At 41.4% G+C, this 22,904-nt stretch overlaps 2 protein-coding genes across 2 annotated transcripts; both read left to right on the forward strand.

Annotated features, from left to right (window-relative positions):
- The first annotated feature begins 2,717 nt into the window (after positions 1–2,717).
- LOC120040338 (L-rhamnose-binding lectin CSL3-like) lies at positions 2,718–5,540 on the forward strand. Its single transcript, XM_038985529.1, has 8 exons — positions 2,718–2,748; positions 3,051–3,086; positions 3,167–3,211; positions 3,368–3,503; positions 3,609–3,727; positions 5,069–5,113; positions 5,224–5,359; positions 5,435–5,540. The coding sequence occupies exons 1-8, from the start codon at positions 2,718–2,720 to the stop codon at positions 5,538–5,540; spliced, it is 654 nt and encodes a 217-aa protein (XP_038841457.1).
- A 7,764-nt stretch (positions 5,541–13,304) lies between these two features.
- LOC120040334 (L-rhamnose-binding lectin CSL3-like) lies at positions 13,305–16,071 on the forward strand. Its single transcript, XM_038985525.1, has 8 exons — positions 13,305–13,335; positions 13,645–13,680; positions 13,761–13,805; positions 13,960–14,095; positions 14,198–14,316; positions 15,599–15,643; positions 15,754–15,889; positions 15,966–16,071. Exons 1-8 carry the CDS (start codon positions 13,305–13,307, stop codon positions 16,069–16,071), a joined length of 654 nt encoding a protein of 217 aa, XP_038841453.1.
- The last annotated feature ends 6,833 nt before the right edge of the window (positions 16,072–22,904 follow it).

Consider the following 22,904-nt stretch of genomic DNA (forward strand, 5'->3'; position numbering starts at 1 on the left):
AATACCGAAAGTTGTATTACAAACGTAGTTTGAAATGTTTGGACAAAGCTTACAGGTACCTTTTGAGATATTTTGTAGTCACGTTGTGCAAGTTGGAACCAGTGTTTTTCTGGATCAAATGCGCCAAATAAATGGACATTTTGGATATATATCAACGGAATCAATCGAACAAAAGGACAATTTGTGATGTTTATGGGACATATTGGAGTGCCAACCTCCCTCTCAGACGAGCTTAACTCATTCTATGTCCGCTTCGAGGTAGACAATACCAAGTCATCAACTCTTGCTGCTCTGAATGACCAGGTGCTTTCACTCTCCGAGGCAGACGTGAAGAAAAACTCTCAAGAGAAGGTACTCACAAAGCCGTTGGCCAAGATAGAATATTTGTCCGCATGCTCAGAGTGTGGGCTGATCAGCTGGCGGGCATCTTCTCGGACATCTTCAACCTGTACCTGTCCTTGGCTGCAGTACCCACCTGCTTTAAGGAGACACTGAATCAACACAGGTGACCCCCAGGGGTGTGTGCTCAGCCTCCTCCTGTGCTCCCTGTTCACCCATGACTGCGTAGCTTTGCACAACACCACGGTTGTAGGCCTGATAACCAACAATGACGAGTCAGTCTGTAGGGAGCAGGTATGTGAACTGGCATTGTGGTGTCATGACAACCTCTCCCTCAACGTTAGCAAAACAAAGGATTTGATTGTTGACTTTTGGAAGCCGAGGAGGGAACATACCCCGGATCCACATCAACGGGACTGCAGTAGAGAGAGTCACAAGTTTTAAGTTTCTCAGCGACTACATCACTGCGGACTCGTCATGGACCAACATGACAACAGCGTCTCTACCTTCTAAGGTGGCTGAAGAAAGTTGCCATGCTGCCTCCTCTCTAAATACTACTACTGCACCATCGAGAGCGTCCTGAGCGGATGCATCATGGCCTGGTATGGCAATTACTCCGTCCACAACTGCAAGGCACTCCAGCGGGTTAGTCAACAACACCTCTGCAACGCTGATCCTCAAGACTGGGGCCCCACACGGGTGTGTGCTCAGCCTCCTCCTGTGCTCCGTGTTCACCCATGATTGCGTGGCAACTCAATCGTCAATTTTGCTGACGACAGTGGTAGGCCTGATTACCAACAATGACGAGACAGCGTACAGGAAATATTTGAGGGCCCTGACGGAATGATGCCAGGAAAATAACCTCTCCCTCAATGTCAACAAAACAAAGGAGATGATTGTGGACTACTGTAGACAGCAGATTGAGCTAGTCCCCATCCATGTCAACAGGGCCGCACTGGAGAGGATGAAGAGCTACAAGTTATAACTATAAACCTGAAATAGTCCATTCACAGAGTCAGTGTGGTGAAAGCTCAACAGCGCCTCTTCAACTTCAGGAGGCTGAAGAAATGTGGCTAGTCCTCTAAGGCCCTCATGAAATTCTACATGGGCACCATTGAGACGATCATGTAGGGCTGTATCAACGCCTGGTCCGGAATTTGCAACCACAGGGCTCTCCAGATGGTGGTGCGGACAGCCCAACGCATCACCGGGGGCACACTGCCTGCCCTCCAAAACATCTCCAGCACTCGGTGTCACAGATAGGCCAAGAAGATCATCAAGGACCTCAGCCACCCGAGCCATGGCCGTGTCTCCCCGCTACCATCTAGAAGGAGTTGATAGTACAGGTGCATCAAAGTTAACCCCAAGAGACTGAGAAACTGGAGATAGAAGTTTCTTACTCCAGGCCATCGGACGTTGAAATAGTAACCTCTAGCCGGCCTCCGCCCAGAACCCTGCCCAAACTTAGTCTCTGTTAAAAGCAGGGTATTGGGCTGATACCAACTGGTACTCTACCCTGTACCATAGAGACTGCTGCCATATGTATATAGTCACTCAACACGGGTCACTTTAATAATGTTTACAGTAGAGTAACTGTACTGGGGATCTGTGGTCACCAAACTGCCTTCAAGAGCAGCGGTCTCCCTTGACAGGAGTGGCAACTGGGAACATATAAATTAACAAAATCACTCGGACCAGCCTTTCTGGACCGTGGCAGTAAAGCCTGATAAGTGCAACACCCAAAGGGCTCGCACGTTGACGGGCAAGGCACCTGTCCAGCAGCCCTGAGAATTTAAGAGGTAATTTAGGCAATTCAAGGCAATTTACTGCACATACAGTTATGCTGTGTTTGCTCAAGAGTATAATTAATTGGCTGATCCCTCCTGATGACCCGGATTGAATAAAGGGGTGCGTTCAGCAGGATGCAACCTTTTGGAAGGTTCAGATAACAATATGCTATTTTGAACAAATATGTCTCTCCGACATGTAGATTAAGGAAATACGTTGTCTCTATTCATGAAATGTATATCTGCAATGATCGAAGGTTTTTTGACTGAACGTGGCCCATGTAATTCTTCCTTAACGAAGAAGCACCACCTAGATGGCTACTTTAAAATGTTGGAAGCCCTCAATGGCAGTGTTCATGCCAAAATGGATTTCATCCATCTAGAGTCCTCTATCTAACTCCATGAGACTGACTCAATAGCCAGGTATAGACCAGCAAACGCCGGCCCCTAATTGCAATGAGGTGCACCTGGAGACAAAGAGATACACCTGGGTTAATTAAGACATGTCACATAACATAAATACCAGGTGAATTGGGTCTTGTTATCATCAGTTGCATTTTCTCTGTTACTACCACGCCTGTACCTGGAATCATGCGCATGTTCAGACTGACGGTGGTCACATGTGAGTATACAAAATCTGTATCTGATGCAGATTAGAATTTAAATATATATGACCAAATGTTAGTAATAGAAGAATGTCATATGATTTGAGGGACATTCAGTTCCTATTGGGCAAAAAAGTATTCAAAACAAAGTCATATAACAAATGTCACATTTTGTGCCTGGAATAAGAGACCAAATGCTCAACTTGACTATAATACACTTAGTATAACTGAAATGCTTGAGTATAGAGACCAATGCTGAATTCTAGCTTCATGGTCCAAGTGCATATGTTGCTGAACTAGCTGTGTGATGTTGTTTCAGTGCTGGCTGCAGCTTGCTGTACACTAACGGATGGAGGTACTGTATGTAATAATGATGATACTACTTAACCAAGCTAATGTGAGTGGTGTGTAATTCCTGTTTATTTGTCCTGGCAGCAATTAGCATCACGTGTGAAGGCTCTGATGCTTTACTGCAATGTGGTAAGCTAGTCAACCCTACAGTATACTCACCGACCACCTATGATAGTTTCTACTGTAGATTAGGGTCACTAGCCCACACCATAGAGACCCAGACTTGGCTCTCCTTTGTCCCTCACCTTTCTCCTTTTCATTGTCTCTCTTCCCCATCTCCCTCAGATGGAGGTAAGATTCAAATCAAGCGTGCCAACTATGGTCGTCGTCAACACGATGTGTGTTCCATTGGGCGCCCCGATAACCAACTCACCGACACCAACTGCCTCAGCCAATCCACCACCAGCAAGATGGCAGAAAGGTACTGGAACCTGTGCTGTTTACCTGTAGGAACTCCTTGACTAGTGTTAACCAGCAAGATGGCAGAAAGGAACTCATGACCTCTACCTGTCTTTGAAACACACAGATGCGGTGGGAAGAGCGAGTGTGTTGTGCCGGCATCCAATTTCGTTTTTGGAGACCCCTGTGTCGGGACTTACAAGTACCTGGACATCAAATACTCCTGTGTCCAACAGCAAGAAACAAGTCAGTCTCTCAATGTGTGCTAATAACACTTAGTGGTGGGCACCAATATACAGAATTAGATTCAACGTACTATCGGTATGACTGTGGCATGTTGGGATATTGTTTAATACTCCTACCCACTTTACTCTTTTGTAAAATAGTGCACTCTGCTGATAGCTAGAAAAGGAATAGAATGGGTTGGTTCCCCTATGGTACCAGCTTGCTAACTACGTTTTATTAAATGCAGTCTTATGGCCACAACGTTTCATACGTGCATGGGTTTCTCAACGTGTAAACCACCCTCACCTGCTAACTAACCCTAGCTAGCCAACAAGCTGTGGTTATTGAAAAATGTAGCCGGCAACAACTTTAGTTAGCGTAGCCTATAGGGAGGTCAGGGACCTGGAAGTGTGGTGCCAAGATGACAAAGGAACTGATTATGGACTACAGGAAACGGAGGGCCGAGCCCCTCCCAACCAGGAGGCTAGAAATATTTGGTATCAGCCCTCCGATCCTCAATTCTACAGCTGCACCATTGAGAGCTTTTTGACTGGCTGCATCACCACTAGGTATGGCATCTGACTGCAAGGTGCTACAGAGGGTAGTGTGTACGGCCCAGTACATCACTCAGGCTGGGCTCCCTGCCATCAGGATCTCGACACCACGTGTGTCTGAAGGCCCTACATACAGACTCGAGCCACCCAAGTCATACTGGCCTCTGATACTCCATAACAAATGGTACGGGTGCACCAAGTCTGGAACCAACAGGACCCTGAATGGCTTCTACTTCCCCCAAGCCATAAAACTGCTGAATGACTACCCCGACCATCTGCATTGACCCTTTTTGCAGTAACCTTTTCGACTTGTCTCATATGCTTCTGCACCTTGTTATATGTACATATCTCGCTCAATTAGCTAGCAAGAACATGGAAGGGAAGTGTCTCAAGCTTATTTGATGGTTGTGCACACTTAATCTGGTTTACCACTGAATATGTTTCAGTGAACGGTAACTAGCTAGTGCAATTCCTACTGATTTGTAGGGTTTATAGCTAATCTGACAGATGGCACAAACGGCATAGAAATACAGATTTGGTGTAGCGGGTCGCCCTGCTTCACCTTCTTGGGTATAGCCAGCCAGTTTGCTTAATTAAAATGTTAGCATTTTGAGAACTGTTCATAAGGAAGTGAAACTACAAGGTAACTGTGGAAGATGACGAGCCTAACTTTTTATACTTTAGTTCATGCCAACATGTTTAAAATGCACCTGAAATCAACATTCCCTATTAGTGCCCATCACTAACATTTCACCAGGCTAATGTGTGTCTTAATTTGTGTGGTGTAACTCCTGTGTTGTCCTTGCAGTAAGCAGCATCATATGTGAAGGCTCTGATTCTCAACTACTATGTGGTAAGCTGGTCAACACTACCGTACGGTGTATTCATGTGGTGATGTATGTTAGTCACTAACCCACACAAACACCCAGATTTGGTAATCCTTTTCTTCGTTCTCTTCCTCAGATCGTGGTGAGATCCATATTCAGCGTGCCAACTATGGTCGTCGTCAACACGATGTGTGTTCCATTGGGCGCCCACATAAACAACTCAAAAACACCAACTGCCTCAGCCCATCCACCACCAGGACAATGGCAGAAAGGTACTGAAACCTTTAGTGTGCATTTACCTGTAGGCACTCATTGGCTGTGATGTTAACCTCTACCTGTTTACACAGGTGTGACGGAGAGCGCCAGTGTATCGTCAAGGTATCCAACTCCGTGTTCGGCGACCCCTGTGTCGGAACCTATAAGTACTTGGATGTGGCTTACACCTGTTACTGAATGTGAGTGTTGTATATGTTCATGCACACATGACTGGGAACTAGAATGCTGGTACTGATGGTTTGTCTTGCAGGATATCTTCCTGGGGAACCAGAAGATCTACAAGGCTTCTGGGACATTTTCATCGGGCCGTGCTGTTTTCCTCCAACTGCCAAATCAACTTCAATGACCATTGTAAACCTGTGCATTTTGTGCTGAAACATTTCTTAAACCATTTCTGAACTGTGGTTGTTGGTCTAAATTAAATGACATGGCTGGAAGATGATACTGGTTGCCTCTTGTATATTACTAAATGTCACACCAATATTACTGACCATGTGTCCGGTGTTCACCGGTCTCATTTGTACCTGGTGCTAACGTGCCTTTGTCTTGATGTCTGTCATCTGTGCCCACCTTTAGGCAGTTGTAGACAAGTTTAATACTCATTGTGATCTGGATGGTCAAACTATATTTTAATCAATTGAACCTGAGTCTCAAATCATTGACAGGTAGTACTTATGACATCAGCAGCCTTAATGGTCCTAATTTGTATTAATCACCAGCTAATCTGGTCACAAAGCAGACCTGGTTGGGTGAGAAATGTTTATACAATGTGTAGACCCTACAAACATTGATAGTTAAGTGGTTGGATCATGAACCAAATGTTACTGTGTAAATTCAGCTAGACTATTTATTCTCTTAATAAACATACTTGCAGTGAAGTTGCCCAACTACATCACATTAGTCTAACAGCTTCTTATCCAGAGACCCACAGGGTCACAGGCACGTCGACAAATCTCCCACAATGTCAAAGGGGGACCTGACCGATACAGCCATCCAAGAGCTGCCCCTCAACCATCACATTCCACTCTGAGAAATAAAATAATTATATTCCCTGCCCTATGCACCACCAAATAAGAGAAACAACCATGAACAGCCAGGCAAACAATGTGAGTGCATGTATGGCACCATGTCCATCTGAGTATTCATTTGTACAAACACCTGCATGGCATAAGCCTCAACCGTATTAACACAGCCCCTCAGTGTCATTCACATGTATTTTTATCTGGAATTTATTTTACATCTCATTCTATCCTTCGCCCAGCAACTCCACCCCCACTTGTCTCCAATTCCACATCCCAACCCTCAGCTTCCCTTAGCACATCCCACCTGTCTCTGCTGGCCACACACTGGATTTCTACGCAGCATATATATTTCAACTATGCTTTGATTAACATACCATTTCTATTGAATAGACTCTACAGACTGTTGAAAAACAATAGTATTAGTAATTGATCTCCAACAGATCTAGGGTCAATGTTTTGCATTTTCAGCTATTCCTGAGAACCTACTTGAGGGCAATACTAAAATAAATGGTCAATTGATTCTGTTCTCACAAAACCTGCATTAGCTGCAAAGCACAAGTCTTGAATCATCTCATACACCATGGAATCGGTAAATCAAATCTCTTCCCAACAATTTTGCAATCTGTATGGCACATATCAACATCCTGGTCCTCAAATGAAACTGGTATACATTCCTATTTTTGCTATTTTTATTCCGCTGCAAGTTTTGATCCTTTAAATTGGGCAGACAGACCACTTCCCTACCTCCTTCTGCTGCCACCTGCCTCCATTTTTGGTGTAATGCTGTAATCAATTGGTTATAATCTTGGACTGAGCAGACCTTTCCATATATTTCTGATAACTCTATAAAAGACAACTCACCCATTCCAATTTACAATATCATTTAATAACAAAATACTTTTTCCAAACTGTTTCCCATAAATACAGGTATTTTATCAACCAGCACATTTAAATTCAGCATTAATATTTGTTCTATCTTTTCAGGTGGATGACATATAAATTGTAGCCAGCTCTGCAATGCTTGTTTGAAAAAGAGAGATACTTAGAAAAAGGTATCATTTGCAATCAATCAAAAATGAGACATCGAAATCTGTACACAGGCAAAAGCGCTATTTAAACAGTGGATTAACTTTTCTTAGTATTTTACTTGAGAACCATTTAGGGTTCAAATAAATCTTTTGACTAAGTGAAGATTTTAGAGATGTTTAGTGCTTTTATATTTAATAATCTCACAACACCCAATTCATATTCATTATATAGCCAGCTAGGCCTGCATACCACCCATCATCCCGCTGCTGGTTTGCTTCTGAAGCTAAGCTAAGCAGGGTTGGTCCTGGTAAGTCCCTGGATGGGAGAACAGATGCTTCTGCAAGTGGTGTTGGAGGGTCAGTAGGAGGCACCCTTTCCTCTTGTCTAAAACATATGACCAAAGGCAGTAGGGTGCTGTCTTTTGGATGGGACGTTACATGGGTGTCCTGACTCTCCGTGGTCACTAAAGATCCCATGGTACTGATCGCAAGAGTAGGGGTGTTAACCACAGTATCCTGGCTAAATTCCCAATCTGTCCTTCATACCATGGCCACCTAATCATCCCCGGTTTAGAATTGGCTCATTCATCCCCCCTCTTCTCCCCTGTAACTATTCCCCAGGTTGTTGCTGTAAATGAGTATGTGTTCTCAGACAACGTACCTGTTTAAATACAAATGGATAAATATAGATAGGCACACTGTATCTTGTCTGGTTTAGCGTCCCAGATTAAGCTGTCTGTTTTCTGTTTAAAATAGTGTCTGTGAGTTTAACCTCTTGACGCTAGGGGTCAGATTATTATATTTTTTTTTTAAATAACATTCCCAAGGTAAACGGACTATTTCTCAGGTCCAGATCGTAGAATATGCATATAATTTACAGATTAGGATAGAAAACACTCCACAGTTTCCAAAACTGTCAAAATATTGTCTGTGAGTATAACAAAACTGATTCTGCAGGCAAAACCTGAGAAAGTCTAACCTGGAAGTGATTTTTTTATTTTTTATCTGTGTTTCCTGGCCCATCTTTCTTCCATTTAACCTGTTTGGGCTGCAGGGGCAGTATTGAGTAGCCGGATAAAAGGTGCCCATTTCAAACGGCCTCGTACTCAATTCTTGCTCGTACAATATGCATATTATTATTACTATTGGATAGAAAACACTCTCTAGTTTCTAAAACCGTTTGAATTATATCTGTGAGTAAAACAGAACTCCCTTTGCAGCAAACTTCCTGACAGGAAGTGGAAAATCTGAAATCGATGCTCTGTTCTAGGGCCTGCCTATAAAGTTCCTTGATATTTATTAGAATAGATGCACTTCATACGTCTTCCACTAGATGTCGACAGGCAGTGCGAGAAGAAATGGAGTGTGTAACTTGATCTGGTGTCGAATAAAAGCTTTCGGCATGACGTGTCACCAGTTTCCTGTTTTCTGGAGATCGCGTGAAGGGACCTGGATTTGCCTTCTGATTAGCTGTCGTTATGGACGACTAATATCTCCGGCTTTGATTTTATTTGATACATGTGACAATATCATCGTAAAGTATGTTTTTTCAATATAGTTTTATTAGATTATTGAAATTTTTTCGGGACGTTAGGCGTGTTGCGTTGTGTGCCTTTGTTCAGGAAGGAGAGCTTAGCGCTACTTTGCTAGCTTTCCGTGCTAATTGACTGGAGAAGAGGACATTCTAAATCCAAACAACGATTGTTCCCGACAAAGGACCCCTTGTACAACATTCTGATGAAAGATCGTCAAAAGTAGGACCCATTTTATGATGCTATTTCATATATCTGTCGAACATGTTGTACTAGTCGTTTGCGCCCAGAGTTTGGGCACGCTCTCGCCATAACGTAAACTGCATATCGTAATGAAGTTATTTTTAGAATTCTAACACGGCGATTGCATTAAGAACTAGTGTATCTATCATTTCCTATACAACATGTATTTTTAGTAACGTTTATGTATAGTTATTTGGTCAGAATAGTTTGAGTGTCATAAAAATATCTGCACATTCTGGGAAAAAGATGCTACGTTAGCACAATGTATAACCACTGATTTCAGCTCTAAATATGCAAATTTTCGAACAAAACATAAGTGTATGTATAACCTGATGTTATAGGACTGTCATCTGATGAAGGTTTATGAAGGTTAGTGAAAATTAATATCTTTTGCTGGTTTATTCCCTATCGCTAACGTGCCTATTGCTATCGCTAACGTGCCTTGATGAATGAATGCGGTAGTGTGGTAGGCTATTGTAGTAAGCTAATATAATGCTATATTGTGTTTTCGCTGTAAAACACTTAAAAAATCGGAAATATTGGCTGGATTCACAAGATGTTTGTCTTTAATTTGCTGTACACCATCGATTTTTCATAAATGTTTTATGATGAGTATTTACGTATTTGACGTTGGTGTCTGTAATTACTCTGGCTGCTTCGGTCCTATTTGTGACGGTAGCTGTGATGTTAGCTGCAATCTAAAACTGATTTATACCTCAAATATGCACATTTTTCGAACAAAACATAGATTTATTGTATAACATGTTATAAGACTGTCATCTGATGAAGTTGTTTCTTGGTTAGTTTGGTTGGTTCTTGGTTAGTTAGGTTGGCTTTGTGCATGCTACCTGTGCTGTGAAAAATGTCTGTCCTTTTTTGTATTTGGTGATGAGCTAACATAAATATATGTGGTGTTTTCGCTGTAAAACATTTTAAAAATCGGACATGTTGACTGGATTCACAAGATGTGTATCTTTCATTTGCTGTATTGGACTTGTTAATGTGTGAAAGTTAAATATTTCTAAAAAATATCTTTTGAATTTCGCGCTCTGCCTTTTCAGTGGAATGTGAGAGGAGTTCCGCTAGCGGAACGCCAGAGCCAGACAGGTTAATAATGTTTACAGTAGAGTACCTGTACTGGGGATCTGTGGTCAATAAACTGCCTTCAAGCGCAGCGGTCTTCCTTCACAGGAGTGGCAAATGGGATCATATAAATGCACAAAATCACTCGGACCAGCCTTTCCGGACCGTGGCGGTGAAGCCTGATAAGTGCAACACCCAAAGGGCTCGCACTTTGAAGGGCTAGGCACCTGTCCAGCAGCCCTGAGAATCAACAGTTGAGAGGAAGAGGACATACGCTCAGCCACCAGAACAACACATTATGGGGATCTAACCATAGAGAATGATAGTCACAGTATATCATCTTTATATGTGTCCCAATATGGTGTCCGTGAGCCCACGGGCAGCTCCATTCCAATCAAATAACAAATGTAATTACATTAGAGACAATCGAGACGATATTCATTTTATTAAATTAGACAATTTTCTTCTATAATTTCTATGAGTTGGCAAAGACACTAAAAGGATGCACAGCGCAACAGAGTGTTTTGTTTGAAAAGGGACTGTATGAAGCCAAATCTGGCAATTTACTGCCACCAACAGTTATCTTCTTATGGATAGGGGGCAGCATTTTCACGTTTGGATGAAAAGCGTGCCCAGAGTAAACTGCCTCCTACTGAGTCCCAGATGTTAATATATGCATATTATTAGTAGTATTGGATAGAAAACACTCTGAAGATTCTAAATCTGTTTGAATGATGTCTGTGAGTATAACAGAACTCATATGGCAGGCAAAAACCTGAGAAAGAAATCCAACCAGGAAGTGGGGAATCTGAGGTTTGTAGTTTTTCAACTCAGCCCCAATTGAATAAACAGCGGGATATGGGTCATCTTGCACTTCCTAAGGCTTCCACTAGATGTCAACAGTCGTTAGAACGTTGTTTCATGCTTCTACTGTGAAGGGGGGCTGAATGGGAGGGGAATGAGTCAGAGGTCTACCAGCAGCCTCGGTCTCATGATGCGCGGTCATGAGAAAGTTACCTCTCGTTCCATTGCTTTTCTACAGACAAATTAATTCTCCGGTTGGGACATTATTGAACATCTATGATAAAAACATCATAAAGATTGATTCTATACATCGTTTGATTTGTTTCTACGACCAGTAATATAACTTTTTGGAATTTTCGTCCGACATTTCCGCTGGACTTGCCCGCGCCTCGTGAGTTTCGATTTGTTTACTAAACGCCCTAACAAAAGGAGGAATTTGGACATAAATGATGGACTTTATGGAACAAATCAAACATTTATTGTCGAACTGGGATTCCTGGGAATGCATTCTGACGAAGATCATCAAAGGTAAGTGAATATTTATAATGCTATTTCTGACTTATGTTGACTCCATCATGGCGGATATCTTCTTGGGTTGTGAATGTCTCTGAGAGCCGTACTCAGATTATTGCATGGTTTGCTTCTTCCGTAAAGTTTTTTGGAAATCTGACACAGCGGTTGCATTAAGGAGAAGTATATCTTTAAATCTGTGAATAACACTTGTATCTTTTATTAATGTTTATTATGAGTTTTTCTGTGATTTGATGTGGCTCTGTGCAAATTCACGGGATGTTTTGGAGGCAAAGCCAAATGTAAACTGAGATTTTTGGATATAAATATGAACTTGATCGAACAAAACATACATGTATTGTGTAACATGTTGTCCCGGGAGTGTCATCTGATGAAGAATATCAAAGGTTAGTGATTCATTTGATCAATATTTCTGCTTTTTGTGACTTCTCTCTTTGCTTGGAAAATCGCTGTCTGCTTTCTGTGACTAGTTAATGACCTAACATAATGATATGCTCTGCTTTCGCAGAAAAGCTTTTTTGAAATCGGACACTGTAGTTGGTTTAACGAGAATTTTATCTTTAAAATTGTGCCTAATACTTGTATGTTTGAGAAAATTGAATTATGAGATTTCTGTTGATTGAATTTGGCGCACTCAATTTCATTGGCTGCTGGCGAGGGAGACAGGTTATGCTGTGTTTGCACAAGAGTATAATTAATTGACTGATCCCTCCTGATTGAATCATTAAAAATTTTGTTATCTGTTATTTTACCAGGTAAATTGACTGAGAACACATTCTAATTTACAACAATGACCTGGGGAATAGTTACAGGGGAGAGGAGGGGGATGAATGAGTCAATCGTAAACTGGGGATTATTAGGTGACCGTGATGGTTTGGGTGCCAGATTGGGAATTTAGTAGGGACACCGGGGTTAACACCTCTACTCTTACGATAAGTGCCATGGGATCTTTAATGACCTCAGAGAGTGAGGACACCCATTTAACATCCCATCCAAATGACAGCACCCTACACAGAGCAGTGTCCCAATCACAGCCCTGGGGCATGTTCTAGACCAGAGGAAAGAGTGCCTCCTACTGCCCCTCCAACACCACTTCCAGCAGCATCTGGTCTACCATCCAGGGACTGACATGGACCAATCCTGCTTAGCTTCAGAAGCAAGCCAGCAGTGGTATGCAGGGTGGTATGCTGCTGGCAATGTATAAAGAATAATGGGGAAATTAATAATGGGGTGCATTCAGAAGGATGCAACATTTTGGAAGGTTATAAACAAATATGATGTGTTTAACAAATATGTCTCTCCGAGATGTAGAATAAAGAAATACATTGTCTCTAATCATGAAATGTATATCTGCAATGCTCAAAGGTTTTGCGACTGAATGTGGCCCGTGTGATTCTTCCTTAACAAAGATCCCCACCTACATGACTACTTTAAAATGTTGGAAGCCCTCAATGGCAATGTTCATGTCAAAATGGATTTTATCCACCTAGAGTCCTCTATCTAACTCCATGAGACTGACTCAATAGCCAGGTATAGACCAGCAAATGCCGGCCCCTATTTGCAATGAGGTGCACCTGGAGACAAAGAGATACACCTGGGTTAATTAAGACATGTCACATAACATAAATACCAGGTGTATTGGGTCTTGTTATCATCAGTTGCATTTTCTCTGTTACTACCACTCCTGTACCTGGAATCATGCGCATGTTCAGACTGACGGTGGTCACATGTGAGTATACAAAATCTGTATCTGATGCAGATTAGAATTTAAATATATACGATCAAATGTTAGTAATAGAAGAATGTCATATGATTTGAGGGACATTCAGTTCCTATTGGGCAAAAAAGTATTCAAAACAAAGTCATATAACAAATGTCACATTTTGTGCCTGGAATAAGAGACCAAATGCTCAACTTGACTATAATACACTTAGTATAACTGAAATGTATTAGTATAGAGACCAATGCTGAATTCTAGCTTCATGGTCCAAGTGCATATGTTGTGAGATGTTGCTGAACTAGCTGTGTGATGTTTCAGTGCTGGCTGCAGCTTGCTGTACACTAACGGATGGAGGTACTGTATGTAATAATGATGATACTACTTAACCAAGCTAATGTGAGTGGTGTGTAATTCCTGTTTATTTGTCCTGGCAGCAATCAGCATCACATGTGAAGGCTCTGATGCTTTACTGCAATGTGGTAAGCTAGTCAACCCTACAGTATACTCACCGACCACCTATGATAGTTTCTACTGTAGATTAGCATCACTAGCCCACACCATAGAGACCCATACTTGGCTCTCCTTTGTCCCTCACCTTTCTCCTTTTCATTCCCTCTTCCCCATCTCCCTCAGATGGAGGTAAGATTCAAATCAAGCGTGCCAACTATGGTCGTCGTCAACACGATGTGTGTTCCATTGGGCGCCCCGATAACCAACTCACCGACACCAACTGCCTCAGCCAATCCACCACCAGCAAGATGGCAGAAAGGTACTGGAACCTGTGTTTACCTGTAGGAACTCCTTGACTAGTGTTAACCAGCAAGATGGCAGAAAGGAATACATGACCTCTACCTGTCTTTGAAACACACAGATGCGGTGGGAAGAGCGAGTGTGTTGTGCCGGCATCCAATTTCGTTTTTGGAGACCCCTGTGTCGGGACTTACAAGTACCTGGACATCAAATACTCCTGTGTCCAACAGCAAGAAACAAGTCAGTCTCTGAATGTGTGCTAATAACACATAGTGGTGGGCACCAATATACATAATTAGATTCAACGTACTATCGGTATGACTGTGGCATGTTGGGATATTGTTTAATACTCCTACCCACTTTACTCTTTTGTAAAATAGTGCACTCTGCTGATAGATAGAAAAGGAATAGAATGGGTTGGTTCCCCTATGGTACCAGCTTGCTAACTACGTTTTATTAAATGCCGTCTTATGGCCACAACGCTTCATACGTGCATGGGTTTCTCAACGTGTAAACCACCCTCACCTGCTAGCTAGCCTACAAGCTGTGGTTATTGAAGAATGTAGCCGGCAACAACTTTAGTTAGCGTAGCCTATAGGGAGGTCAGGGACCTGGAAGTGTGGTGCCAAGACGACAAAGGAACTGATTGTGGACTACAGGAAACGGAGGGCCGAGCCCCTCCCAACCAGGAGGCTAGAAATATTTGGTATCAGCCCTCCGATCCTCAATTCTACAGCTGGACCATTGAGAGCTTTTTGACTGGCTGCATCACCACTAGGTATGGCATCTGACTGCAAGGTGCTACAGAGGGTAGTGTGTACGGCCCAGTACATCACTCAAGCTGGGCTCCCTGCCATCAGGATCTCGACACCACGTGTGTCTGAAGGCCCTACATACAGACTCGAGCCACCCAAGTCATACTGGCCTCTGATACGCCATAACAAATGGTACGGGTGCACCAAGTCTGGAACCAACAGGACCCTGAATGGCTTCTACTTCCTCCAAGCCATAAAACTGCTGAATGAATACCCCGACCATCTGCATTTAACCTTTTCGACTTGTCTCATATGCTGCTGCTGCTCCTTGTTATATGTACATATCTCGCTCAATTAGCCAGCAAGAACATGGAAGGGAAGTGTCTCGAGCTTATTTGATGGTTGTGCACACTTCATCTGGTTTACCACTGAATATGTTTCAGTGAACGGTAACTAGCTAGCGCAACTCCCACAGATTGGTAGGGTCTATAGCTAATCTGACAGATGGCACAGCACAAACTGCATAGAAATACAGATTTGGTGTAGCGGGTCGACCTGTTTCACCAGCTTACCAACTGTTCAAAAGGAAGTGAAACTACAAGGTAACGGTGGAAGATGACGCGCATAACTTTCTATACTTTAGTTCATGCCAACATGTTTAAAATGCACCTGAAATCAACATTCCCTATTAGTGCCCATCACTAACACTTCACCAGGAAAATGTGTGTCTTAATTTGTGTGGTGTAACTCCTGTGTTGTCCTTGCAGTAAGCAGCATCATATGTGAAGGCTCTGATTCTCAACTACTATGTGGTAAGCTGGTCAACACTACTGTACGGTGTATTCATGTAGTGACGTATGTTAGTCACTAGCCCACACAAACAACCAGATTTGGTAATCCTTTTCTTCGTTCTCTTCCTCAGATCGGGGTGAGATCCATATTCAGCGTGCCAACTATGGTCGTCGTCAACACGATGTGTGTTCCATTGGGCGCCCACATAAACAACTCAAAAACACCAACTGCCTCAGCCCATCCACCACCAGCACAATGGCAAAAAGGTACTGAAACCTTTAGTGTGCATATACCTGTAGGCACTCATTGGCTGTGATGTTAACCTCTACCTGTTTCACACAGGTGTGACGGAGAGCGCCAGTGTATCATCAAGGTATCCAACTCCGTATTCGGCGACCCCTGTGTCGGAACCTACAAGTACTTGGATGTGGCTTACACCTGTTACTGAATGTGAGTGTTGAATATGTTCATGCACACATGACTGGGAACTAGAATGCTGGTACTGATGGTTTGTCTTGCAGGTTATCTTCCTGGGGAACCTGAAGATGCACAAGGCTTCTGGGACATTTTCATCGGGTCGTGCTGTTTTCCTCCAACTGCCAAATCAACTTCAGTGACCATTGTAAACCTGTGCAATTTGTGCTGAAACATTTCTTAAACCATTTCTGAACTGGTTGTTGGTCTGAATTAAATGACGTGGCTGGAAGACGATACTGGTTGCCTCTTGTATATTACTAAATGTCACACCAATATTACTGACCATGTGTCCGGTTTTCTCTCTTACACGGTGTTCACCGGTCTCATTTGTACCTGGGGCTAACGTGCCTTTGTCTTGATGTCTGTAATCTGTGCCCACCTTTAGGCAGCTGTAGACAAGTTTAATACTCATTGTAATCTCTTTCCTGACCACCTCAGGCGGTGTGATCTGGATGGTCAAACAATTTTTAAATCAATTGAACCTGCCTCTCAAATCACTGACGGGTAGTACTTATGCCATCAGCAGTCTTAATGGTCCTAATTTGTATTAATCACCAGCTAAGCTGGTCACAAAGCAGACCTGGATGGGTGAGACATTTTTACACACTGTTTAGACCCTACAAACATTGATAGTTAAGTGGTTGGATCATGAACCAATTGTTACTGTGTAAATTCAGCTAGACTATTTCTTCTCTTACTAAACATACTTCCAGAGAAGCTGCCCAACTACATCACATTAGTCTAACAGCTTCTTATCCAGAGACACACAGGGTCACAGGCACGTTGACAAATCTCCCACAATGTCAAAGGGGGACCTGACCGATACAGCCATCCAAGAGCTGGCCCTCAACCATCACATTCCACCCTGAGAAATAAAATAATTCTATTCCCTGCCCTATGCACCACCAAATAAGAGAAACAACCATGAAAAACAGCCAGGCCAACAATGTTTGAGTGCATGTATGGCACCATGTCCATCTGAGGATTCATTTGTACAAACACCTGCATGGCATAAGCCTTAACTGTATCAACACAGCCCCTCAGTGTCATTCAAATGTATTGGTTTTATCTGGAATGTATTTTACATCTCATTCTATCCTTTGCCCAGCAACTTCACCCCCACTTGTCTCCAATTCCACATCCCAACCCTCAGCTTCCCTTAGCCCATCCCACCTGTCTCTGCTGGCCACACACTTTGGATTTCTACGCAGCATATTTCAACTATGCTGTGATTAACATACCATTTCTATAGAATAGACTCTACAGACTGTTGGAAAAACGTTAATAGTATTAGTAATTGATCTCCAACAGTATATCTAGGGTCAATTTTAGATCAATGTTTTGCATTTTCAACTATTCCTGAGCACCTACTTGAGGGCAATACTAAGATAAATGGTCAATTGATTCTGCATTAGCTGAAAAGCACAAGTCTTGAATCATAGAGGAATCTCTTCCCAACAATTTTGCAATCTGTATGGCACATAACATCCTGGTCCTCAAATGAAACTGGTATACATTCCTATTTATGCTATTTTTATTCCGCTGCAAGTTTTGATCCTGTTAAATTGGGCAGACAGACCACTTCCCTACCTCCTTCTGCTGCCACCTGCCTCCATTTTTGGTGTAATGCTGTAATCAATTGGTTATAATCTTGGACTGAGCAGACCTTTCCATATATTTCTGATAACTCTAAAAGACAACTCACCCATTCCAATTTACAATATAATTTAATAACAAAATACCCTTTTCAAACTGTTTCCCATAAATACAGGTATTTTATCAACCAGCACATTTAAATTCAGCATTAACCTGTTTGGGCTGCAGGGGCAGTATTGAGTAGCCGGATAAAAGGTGCCCATTTCAAACGGCCTTGTACTCAATTCTTGCTCGTACAATATGCTTATTACTATTGGATAGAAAACACTCTCTAGTTTCTAAAACCGTTTGAATTATATCTGTGAGTAAAACAGAACTCAAGTTGGAGCAAACTTTCTATGAGGAAGTGAGAAATCTGAAATCAGACAGGCTGTTCTGGGGTCAGTTTATTAATTTGCATGTCTTCTATTGGTCGAGATGCACTGCATACGCCTTCCCCAAGATGTCAGCAAATAGTGAGAATTGGAATGGAGTTGCTAGGCAGATCTGAGGCCATATAAATGGTCTGGGAACGTGGGGTGCACTCTTTTCATCATTCGCCATGACGCAAGACAGACCTCAGGATGGCGTTCTGGGAAGCTCCCGTTATAGGCCTTAGATATATCCGGCTCTGATTTTATTCGATATAGGTGTTAAAGACATCATAATGTTGTTATTTTAAACCGAGTTATATCAGTTTATATCAGTATATTGCGATTTTCAGATATTTCTTTGTGCTGCGTTATAGTGAGTTGGGCACGTCTGGGCCACATGGCTAATGTTTACTGCTAATTCCAAAGTTGAAGGCGACAATCTACAACCGAGCAACGATTCTTTTGGACAAAGGACAACTTGCCCAAGATTCTGATGAAAGCTCATCAAAAAGTAAGAACTATTTATGATGTTAATTCGTTGTTCTGTTGAAAAATGTAAAACTCCTATTCCGCCATTAATTTCGGTGCGGTCTCGCTTTAACGCACGCTGTATGTCGTAGTAACGTTAATTTTAAAAATCTAACACAGTGGTTGCATTAAGAACTAATGTATCTTTCATTTGCTGTCCAACCTGTATTTTTTAGTCAAGTTTATGATTAGTTACTGATTAGATTAGGTGCCTCTCCCAAGATTTCTCCCGACATTTTGTTGGCAGCTTGGCTACTATTCTCATTGTATAACCACGATTTGTGCCGCTAAATATGCACATTTTCGAACAAACTCTATATGTATTGTGTAATATGATGTTATAGGATTGTCATCTGAAGAAGTTTGAGAAGGTTAGTGAAAAAATTTAGATCTTTTGCTGGTTTATTCGTTATCGCTATTGTTGGCTTGAATCAATGCTGTTGTGTGGTTGGCTATTGTAGTAAGCTAATATAATGCTATATTGTGTTTTCGCTGTAAAACACTTAAAAAATCTGAAATATTGGCTGGATTCACAAGATCTTTGTCTTTCATTTGCTGTACGCTGTGTATTTTTAAGAAATGTTTTATGATGAGTATTTAGGTAATTCACGTTGGTCTCTGTAGTTATTCTAGTTGCTTTGGTGAGAGTTGTGATGGTGGCTGCAATGTAAAACTATGATTTATACCTGAAATACGCACATTTTTCGAACAAAACATATGCTATACAATAAATATGTTATCAGACTGTCATCTGATGAAGTTGTTTCTTGGTTAGTGACTATTTATATCTTTATTTGGTCAAAATTGTGATAGCTACCTATGCAGGAAAAAAATGGTGGGAAAAAAAAGTTGTGTCTTTTGCTATCGTGGTTAGCTAATAGAAATACATATTGTGTCTTCCCTGTAAAACATTTTAAAAATCAGAAATGATGGCTGGATTCACAAGATGTGTATCTTTCATCTGGTGTCTTGGACTTGTGATTTAATGATATTTAGATGCTAGTATTTTCTTGTGACGCTATGCTAGGCTATGCTAGTCAGCTTTTTTACTGATGGGGGTGCTCCCGGATCCGGGATTGTGATGAAGTAGAAGTTAAATCATATCAAATAACAACATTAGAGGATTAGAAATCCAAGGCTTAGAAACAAAGGTGTCCATGTATGCCAATTACTCAAGTTTTATATTTAGTCTGCTAGCTAGATCCCTGTAATGTCTCATTGAAGATCTAGATAACTTTTCTGGACTCTCTGGACTAAAACCTAATTATGAGAAGTGTACAATATTACGTATTGGATCTTTAAAAAATACAACTTTTACAATACTATGCAGTTCATATTTAAAATGGGCTGACGGTGAAGTAGAAATGATTGGTATTCATATGAAAAAAATATTAAATGAGCCCTACACAATGAATTTAAACAGCAAACAGACAGCTTTATCTGGGACGCTAAACCAGACAAGATACAGTGTGCCTATCTATATTTATCCATTTGTATATTTGTATTTAACCTTTACCGAACCTCAACCCCGTATCCGGGATCACCCCCCACCCCCCACACACTGATTAGCATAGCTAGCATAGCTTCACAAGTAGATAGTAGCATCTAAATATCATTAAATCACAAGTCCAAGACACCAGATGAAAGATACAGATCTTGTGAATAAAGCCACCATTTCAGATTTTTAAAATGTTTTACAGGGAAGACAAAATATGTAAATCTATTAGCTAAACACGTTAGCAAAATACACCACTATTCTAACTCCATCAGTTTCTTACTCCTTCAGGTGCTATCACCAATTCGGCTCAACTAAGATATTGATAGCCAATAACCTATAAAAAAAACCATCAGATGACAGTCTGATAACATATTCATGGTATAGGATAGTTTTTGTTAGAAAAAAGTGCATATTTCAGGTAGAAATCACAGTTTACAATTGCACCGACCATCACAAATCGACTAGAATTACTAGATAGAGCAACGTGTATGACCAATTTACTCATCATAAAACATTTCATAAAAATAGACAAAGCATAGCAATGGAAAGACCCAGTTCTTGTGATTTCAGACCATATTTCAGATTTTCTAAGCGTTTTTCAGCGAAAACACAATAAATCGATAAGTTAGCATACTACATGTGCAAACGTTACCAGAGCATCGATTCCAGCCAAAGAGCGCTATAACGTCAACATCGCCAAAAGATATTAATTTTTTCACTAACCTTCTCAGAATTCTTCCGATGACACTCCTGTAACATCATTTTACAACATACATATACAGTTTGTTCGAAAAGGTGCATATTTAGCCATACAAAACCGTGGTTACACAATAAAAATACTAGGAAATCAAGCCTCAATATGTCTGACGTCATCTATCAGAGTGATCTAGTTTAATTGAAAGCTAATCATATACTTGACTAAAAAATACAGGGTTGACAGGAATCGAAAGACAAATTAGTTCTTAATGCAACCGCTGATTTACATTTGTAAAATTATCCTTACTTTTCAATACAGGGTTCGCCAAGTGAAGCTACACCAAACAAAATGGCGAAATATGCGTTTAAAATATTTCGACAGAACAACAATTTATCATATTAAATATTGCTTACTATGAGCTGTTCTTCCATCATATTCTTGGGCAATGTATCCTTTCTATGTTATAAACGTCTTTTGGTCGATAGATGTCCTCTGTCCTTCGAAATATCCACTAACGATCGAACGGGACCACAAAACGTGTCCAAAGTTTCAGAGTGCACAACAAAGAAATTCCTCAAAATCGCACTAAACGGATATAATTTCCTATAAAACGGTTTAAATTAACTACCTTATGATGTTTCTAAGTCCTATATCGAATTAAATTACAGACGGATACATTTCAAGTTGATAACCGAGCCTGTGAAAATGGCGTCCGGAGGTCCCTTCCTGCGTAAGGGCGAGCGTCGAAAGGGGGGCTACTCTCACTCCTTGGTCTTTTATAACCTCTGAGAGCTACGGAGAAGGCCCATTCCACTTCTCATTGGTTACTGACATCCAGGGGAAGGCGGGTGCAGTTCGTGTCGTTCCATAGGATAGACAGAGACCTTAAAAACTGATCTGAAACCAGAGCTTCGCTCTCAGACCTTTCACTGTCTGTCATGGATTTCGCTGTAGAAAGAGTTCTGGGTCACCCACAGACATCATTCCAACTTTGTATGAAACTAGAAAGTGTTTTCTTTCCAATAGAATTAATAATATGCATATTGTACGAGCAAGAATTGAGTACTAGGCAGTTTAATTTGGAGACGACAAAATGCTAATTCGGAACAGCACCCCCTGTAGTCGCAAGAAGTTAAACAGGTAAGTTGTCTGAGAACACATACTCATTTACAGCAACAACCTGGGGAATAGTTACAGGGGAGAAGAGGGGGGATGAATGAGCCAATTCTAAACCGGGGATGATTAGGTGGCCATGATGGTATGAAGGAAAGATTGGGAATTTAACCAGGACACTGTGGTTAACACCCCTACTCTTGCGATCAGTGCCATGGGATTTTTAGTGACCACAGAGAGTCAGGACACCCATGTAACGTCCCATCCAAAAGACGCCACCCTACTGCCTTTGGTCATTGGGATATGTTTTAGACAAGAGGAAAGGGTGCCTCCTACTGACCCTCCAACACAACTTGCAGAAGCATCTGTTCTCCCATCCAGGGACTTACCAGGACCAACCCTGCTTAGCTTAGCTTCAGAAGCAAACCAGCAGTGGGATGATGGGTGGTATGCAGGTCTAGCTGGCTATATAATGAATATGAATTGGGTGTTGTGATATTATTAAATATAAAAGCACTAAACATCTCTAAAATCTTCACTTTGTCAAAAGATTTATTTGAACCCTAAATGGTTCTCAAGTAAAATACTAAGAAAAGTTAATCCACTGTTTAAATAGCGCTTTTGCCTGTGTACAGATTTCGATGTCTCATTTTTGATTGATTGCAAATGATACCTTTTTCTAAGTATCTCTCTTTTTCAAACAAGCATTGCAGAGCTGGCTACAATTTAAATTTCATCCACCTGAAAAGATAGAACAAATATTAATGCTGAATTTAAATGTGCTGGTTGATAAAATACCTGTATTTATGGGAAACAGTTTGAAAAGGGTATTTTGTTATTAAATGATAGTCAATTGGAATGGGTGAGTTGTCTTTCATAGAGTTATCAGAAATATATGGAAAGGTCTGCTCAGTCCAAGATTATAACCAATTGATTACAGCATTACACCAAAAATGGAG

The sequence above is a fragment of the Salvelinus namaycush genome, unplaced genomic scaffold (assembly GCF_016432855.1).
Source record: "Salvelinus namaycush isolate Seneca unplaced genomic scaffold, SaNama_1.0 Scaffold342, whole genome shotgun sequence".
In the NCBI taxonomy this organism is placed as follows: domain Eukaryota; kingdom Metazoa; phylum Chordata; class Actinopteri; order Salmoniformes; family Salmonidae; genus Salvelinus; species Salvelinus namaycush.